Source organism: Triticum dicoccoides, chromosome 3B (assembly GCF_002162155.2).
Source record: "Triticum dicoccoides isolate Atlit2015 ecotype Zavitan chromosome 3B, WEW_v2.0, whole genome shotgun sequence".
In the NCBI taxonomy this organism is placed as follows: domain Eukaryota; kingdom Viridiplantae; phylum Streptophyta; class Magnoliopsida; order Poales; family Poaceae; genus Triticum; species Triticum dicoccoides.
In genome coordinates, this window is record NC_041385.1 from 553,888,604 (window position 1) to 553,895,229 (window position 6,626).

Here is a 6,626-nt window from a genome sequence, read left to right on the forward strand (position 1 = left end):
TGCAAAGTGCAAAGGGTTATTTTTGGTTTTAACTCCACGATTTCAGCCTGTGGTCCAGGAGGAGACCTTTGACGCCGGGCCATTTCAAAATTATTACCTGGGCTGGGAGTGCTGCTCAAATCTTTGGCCGCATCTCCCAAAAATCCTCTCATCATCAACTGAATCCAAAAATCCAAAGCCATCATCAACAACTGAATCCAAAAATCCTCTCATCATCAACTGAATCCAGAAATCCAAAACCATCATCAACAACCGTGAAGTAAGCAGACGCCGTAATCATCAACAATCGTGAAGTATTCAGCATCTTATCATGTTCGAGCTGCTGCTGATTGAGAATTTGTACGGCTACTGGGAAAATCATAACAGATTCTTCAGAATATTTGCAAGAATCTTTTGCCGTTGTTTCAAATTTTCTGTTTGCAAAAATCTCGTTCGCATTACAATAGCTCAGCAGGAAATTTCAGTTCGTGTTCCACGCATCAAATCATGACGAAAAAATTACCAAAATTATTCCCTAGAACAGCCAACGGTCTAGTAAAGCTTCAACAGAACCCAAGATAACGCCGAACTGTATCTTACAATGGGCAGCAGCAGCAATGCAGCATGCAGCCATCGATCATCATCATACGGTTCAATACAGTTCACGACGGCAGCACCAAACAGAGTTTAATCTCACGAACATCATATCATCATCATCATACAAGCATAAGCGAAATACGAACCAAAATGCGGTAAACATCAGTGCATTGATGGAAGCATGAGCTAGAGCGCGAGCTGAGCTGAGCTGAGCTAGCTCGCCGTCGCGAACTGCGAATCTGTGATCCATCCAAGAGAGACGAGCGTTGGGCATATACAGATATGCCACTCTGGTTGTCGCCTTCACTTCACTTGTTGCCCTTCTTCTTCCACAGGTCGCCGAGCATCCGGATGCCGGCGCCCTTCCGCTTGCTGCCGAACCCCTCGTCCTCGCCGTCGTCCGGCATCGTGGCCGGGGACCCCCACCCGTTGGCATTGCCGGCAAGGCCGTGGTGACCGACGAGATGGGCGTCCCCGCCGATCACCGCGGCGGCCGCCTCGGCCGCCTTGCGCCACTGCTCGGTCTGCACGCGCAGGCGCCGCATCTCGGCGTCCAGCGCCTCGCGCGCGGCCTCGGACGCCCTCAGCTGCTCGCCCACCCGGGCCTCCCGCGCCGCGTTCTCCTTCAGCTCCTGCTCGATAAGGAAAGCCTTGGCCACAGCCTCCTCGTCAGCCCTCTTGACCGCCGCCGCGGCCTCGTCGGCCTGCTTCTTGAGCTCGGCATTGTCGGACGTGAGGACGGCGACTTCCATCTCCTTGGCCATCAGCTGAGCCTTGAGCTCCACGAGCTCCGGGCTCTCCTTTTCGCCGCCGCCAATGGCCGCGGAGTCCTTGCCATCCTCCTCAATCATGGTCTTGGTCTCCTCCACTTCCACATCCTCCTCGGCCAGTGCCGCCTTGTCTCCACAACTCACCTCTTCGCTCTCATCGGCGACGAGCGCGCTCTGGTTCTCCTTGTCGCCCGACTCGGTCCGAACGACCTCAAACACATCGGTCGCCGGGGAGTTTATGCTGCTCTCCTGCTCCTCCTCGGCCGCCGGTTCTTCAACAACCTTCACCTCCTCAGTTTTCTTCTCGTCTTCGACCGCTAGAAGAGCGGGGGAGGGAGGAGACGCCGCCGGCTTGGGGCTCCCCTTGGTGCCGACGTGCTTCTTGGCTTCCTCGAGCGCGACCTGCGCGTCCTTCTTGGCGGCCTCCGCGGACACGAGCTGCTCCCGCAGCTTCTTGAGCTCGTCCTGCACCTTCCCCAGTTTCGTCTCCAGCTCGGCCACCCGAGTCCCCGCGCGCTTCTTCTGCAAATGGGCGCCGCCGTCAGATCAAATGGCGAGCATAACCAGAGGAGAGCGTAAATAACTGAGAAACAGCAGCGTACCTCGGGCAGCGGGCTGCGCGGCGAGTGGCGGTCGGCGATCTTGGGGCTGCTCCGGTCGACAACGAGGCGGTGGTGCGCGCCATTGGCCTCGGAGGAGGCCGTGGTCTTGAGGTGCAGCGGCGCGCGCGGCGACGCCCGCTGCGGCAGCTCGGACCCCCTGGGAGATTAAATGCGCACCAACGGCATGGCTTAGCAAGGAACGAAACCGACACCGGACATTGAAAGGAAGTGGGCACCGCACGCACCTGGATCTCGGCATGGCCGGCGCCCGTTGCCCCGCCCGGCCTCTGGCTGCTAGCCTCGGCGTCTGCAGCGCGTCGTCCTAGGATGAGAGGAGAGGAGCACGAAGGAGAGGGACGGGGGTGGTGGAAAGGCGGGCAGGCAAGAAGCAGGCGGCACAGCGGCGCGAGAAAGAGAAAAGGAGTCGAGCCTCGTCCCCCGGGTCAGTCCACCGCTCCACTCTCTCTGCTCTCTCGTGGAAACGGGATTAATAAATGGAGGAGAGGGGCGCCGGGTTCCGTAAAGGCGACCGGGCCGGTGCGGTGCGGTGGCGATTCAAATTTGAACGGGAGAAATCGAAATCGCTGGAGCAACGGGACGCGGCCGACCCGAGCGCGAGCGCCGGTGCCAGGCGACGCACGCAGCGCAGGCCCCGACCTCGACTGGTTGGTGGCACACCCTCGGCCCAGCGTTAATGCGGGCGCGCGCGGATGGATTAGAACGTTACTAGAACCGGGTAAAAACAAAACAAATCAGAACAAAAGGAGGCCTCTGCTGTGCTGGGTTTGGGTTCATGTGGCAGGGCGCGCGTTCGTTCGTCGTGGTAGGGATGAATGCATGTGCGTGTACGTGGGGCATCTACGCTGTCCTGTGTTCAAAGACGTGCCATGGCGCCGAGCTGAGGGCGAAAGGACCAGCTTGGTGAGGGTGAGCCGCGGCCGTGCCCCCACCGTGTGGCAACTTGCACGAAAAAGAGGAGGCCACCGCTCGTCCGACGATCTGACCGTCGGTGATCACTCACTGCTTGCTGCTCCTTGCTTGTGGTACGGTGGCACAGAGGTGGCTTCCTCCGTGACTGTTTGGCTGCTTGGGAAAAACTGCCGACGGAGAAATAGCACCGCGCATCACGGACACGCATCTGGTGAGCAAATAGAGCTCTCGTACCAGCGCTTCGGGATTTTGACGTGACGGATTCCGGACGGACGAGCGAGCGAGCGAGCGAGTAATATCGGACAGGGTGATGCTCACGCCGCTTTTTTCGAGGCAAAAAAAAAGAGAGAGAGAGTTTTGAAGCAATCAGGCGGCATTCCATGGGCATTGACTTAGTTTGCACCATCTGTGTAACATTAAGCTGCACATGCTTCAGGGTCCAGCCACGCCTACTTTACTCGCTTTTGCAGCGAGCAGTTCGTACTCCTAACCTTTTGAAGCAACCAGATTCAGATTAGAGTATGTGGTTCTGAAGAATGTTTCCTACTCTGCCGATGTTTACCTGCGAGGTAACCTTAGTAGTACTAGCCTTTTGATCCATTTCCTTTTGAAAAATATCTTGCTACTATTTGCTAGTATAGTAGTACTGAATTTGCATTGCAGTGTACCTCTACTACACATTTGAAGCTAGGCAAACCGGCAGGATATAGAGGAGGTAGTAGTACCAAGTATAGAGTATCGGAATACGGTAGTAGCAGGACATGACAGCAACTAATGGAGACAAGTGTTGGGTCTTTGGAAGGGAAAACGCTCAAGCACGGCAGATGGGTGGGAAATCAATGTAGGCATGGAAGGCAATCGCCCTGAGCAATCTAGTACCATGGCACATAGTAGTAGCTCGTTTTTAAGCAGGCTGCGCGGGCAGCTGGATCTGCAAGTCAAAAAATGTAAAGCACACACAAGATCGTCGGAGATCAGGTGCACGGGTCGAGTAGCTCTTGCAGCAGAAAACCCATGTCATGGTCATTGTCAGTTCGTGCAACAAAGACGTTGTGCCTAATAATCACCTGTAGCCCAACTAGAACTAGTTAGCGTGGGATGTGTATCGCTCACCTAAGCGCTCGCACCGAGTGGTACTGCTGTCGAGTTAGCATCACCTTTCCCTCAAGTCACAAGTGTTCCCGTGCAAAGCATGATTTTTGAGACAAAAAGATTATTTTTGCCCCCACACGACGGGCCGAGAAGTACCACGCATATAGCAAAGCAATCGATCGTGACACATAGTAGAGTCATACACCTACATGATCGACATATTTTCTAATCTCTCGCAAGATATGACCGCATTCTGGAAGTAGTTTTAACAAGACCAGATGGACAGAAGCATAATCTAGTAGGGTGAAGTCAATATCGACCCATATCTTGCAGTTTCCGAGACATGATCACCTGCTCGCCTGCATGCGTCCAAGGGGTGATTGTGACACATACACCTGCTCCATCCAGCATGGTACTATACATACGGGCGACACGAGTAATGAGATGAGATCACAGAGGAAAATAGTGGATACGCACTGCGCACGAACGAACGGTCGATCGGGACAGGTGCAACGTCCAAGAGCATAGTGTACACCTGAGCCGTAAGTGTGATGCAACGGGTCACGAAGCGTAGGGCTCCCTCCCTCGCCTTGGAAGTTGCAACTTTGGAAGCTTTCTGAGACGAGCAAGATGCTGCCTGTAGGCCGTGGGAGATGGGATAGCGGCAGGAGAGGACAAAGGAGAAGAGGGAGGAAGAGTAAGGAGGAGATCAACGAACGTGCCCAACAAATGCTTGGGTCCTAGTAGTGCACATGTCTCGTGTCTGTGTGTGTGGGTTGGTTCCTTTCTTGTCACTAGTGGTCTAGACTTTTCTTTCTGTATGTATATCCTCTTTCTTCCCGAGGAAACAAAATCTACTCCCTCCTTCCATCTATATAGGGCCTAATGCGTTTTTCGAGGCTAACTTTGACCAAATATTAGAGCAATAATATATGACATGCAACTTACACGAAGCACACCGTTAAATTCGTGTGTGAAAGGAGCTTTCAATGATATAACTTTCACATTGTGCATGTCATGTACTATTAATCTTGTCAATAGTCAAAGACGGTCTTAAAAACACATTAGGCCTTAAATAGATGGAAGGAGGGAGTAGTTTAGTTTACTTTGTAAAACCGTCAGCGAGGAAGGACGCATGGACTTTCACCGCGGATGGCCCAATGAGCGGCACAGACGTCGCGTGGAAGGCTGCGCGCACTGCTTGCTAGAGTGACAGACACTAGCGTACGCCCATGAAAAACACCTCGCAACGCACGCACCCACACGTGACATCGTTGCGGGTTAAATTTTTGGATGTTGCGTTGATTGCACTTCACAAAGAGACGAAATTATGCTTACCGATGCCTAGTGGTCTTCTTCTTCGGTGCATGCTTTACCTGATCAGTCAGACTCGTTAAGCGAAGGTGGCCCATACATGTCGGTCGTGCGTGCTAACGCCAAGAAGCCCCCCTGAGATTACGAAACCAGCAAAAATCCGACGTCAGATTTCCAGGATCCCGACGCAAACGCCTATTCGGATGAGCTGCACTGATCTTGATGCAAGAAACAGTGCCGCATCATGTTTTTGTGAGCGTTTGTTGCAACTATTTTTGCTAGGTGCTTGTGTTCACTTACCTACATTCTTGTTGTCACGGCAAATAACCCACCGTGGTACCTTAGTCCGGATACCATCACCAGTGCCATTTTTTTGCCATGTTTCAAATGTTAAAAGTCACTAGTCTTTAAGTCCCGTATCGTGGCTAATTGTTCACACTTAATTGTCATGAAGTGTTTTTCAACATCCATTGCAAAGTGAACTTGTTGCAATTTAACTTTTGTACAATCATGTCATTTTTGTGTGCGTTAGGTATAGTACACTTGAATTTTCAAAAATATATGCTAGTTTGTGGCTATTTCCTAAACATGGCAAATTACATGGTTGTTTTAGTTGCCATGAAATATATATGATTTTTCGAATACATATCTACATGATTTTATATTTAAAAAAGATCGCAATCTTTCTGTTTTCAATTTTCTAGTCTGCGTGCAAATTGCTATCTTTTAATATTTGGGTCTTTGTGCGCGTAAGCTGGGCCTTCTTTTTTTGCCCACTTACATTGACCTGTACATAGGGATAAAATTGTTCTTGAAGGACCTATAAACATTGTTTTGGATCAATAACATGTACATAGTGACAAAAAAAACCTGGACATAGCGAAAAAGGTGCTCTCGATGGAGGGGGTCGCCCTGGGTTCCTCAAAAATCGAACGTCAAGATTATGTAAACCAATCTATGCTTGGATGGTTAGGAGAAAGATGATATCTCAGCCCATCAGGATTTAAGTCCTGGTGCTCGCATTATTCCTAAATTTATTTTAGGATTTCTGGTGATGCGTGTTTAGTGGCAAAAGACGTTTCCGTCAATTACGAGACGTTTGTAGTGACTTCGTCAATCTCAAGATGATGTATCGGCTCAGCCTGTTGAAAATGCTCATAAATGTAGAGTATGAGTGTGTGTTTATAAGTGTGGAATACGAGAATAGGTTGTGCAATCGCGATGTATTGATCGGTGCACCAAGCACGTATATATAAGTACAGAGGTGGGCCACAACCTCAACTATACAGAAGAAACAGGAGGTGGGCCCTATACACAAATATACACGTACACAATATACTCA

General features: G+C 51.1%; 1 protein-coding gene across 2 annotated transcripts; it reads right to left on the reverse strand.

Moving 5' to 3' along the window:
* Positions 1-558: 558 nt before the first annotated feature.
* Positions 559-2,589, reverse strand: LOC119277037 (interactor of constitutive active ROPs 1-like). 2 transcript variants are annotated; one of them, XM_037558243.1, is made up of 3 exons: positions 2,194-2,589; positions 1,949-2,105; positions 559-1,865 (listed from the first exon to the last, which is right to left on the reverse strand). In XM_037558243.1, exons 1-3 carry the CDS (start codon positions 2,205-2,207, stop codon positions 885-887), a joined length of 1,152 nt encoding a protein of 383 aa, XP_037414140.1. In that variant the 5' UTR covers positions 2,208-2,589; the 3' UTR covers positions 559-884. The 2 variants fall into 2 exon arrangements, with proteins under 2 accessions (XP_037414140.1, XP_037414139.1); XM_037558242.1 differs by having other exon boundaries at positions 559-1,868; positions 2,194-2,581.
* Between the last annotated feature and the right edge of the window lie 4,037 nt (positions 2,590-6,626).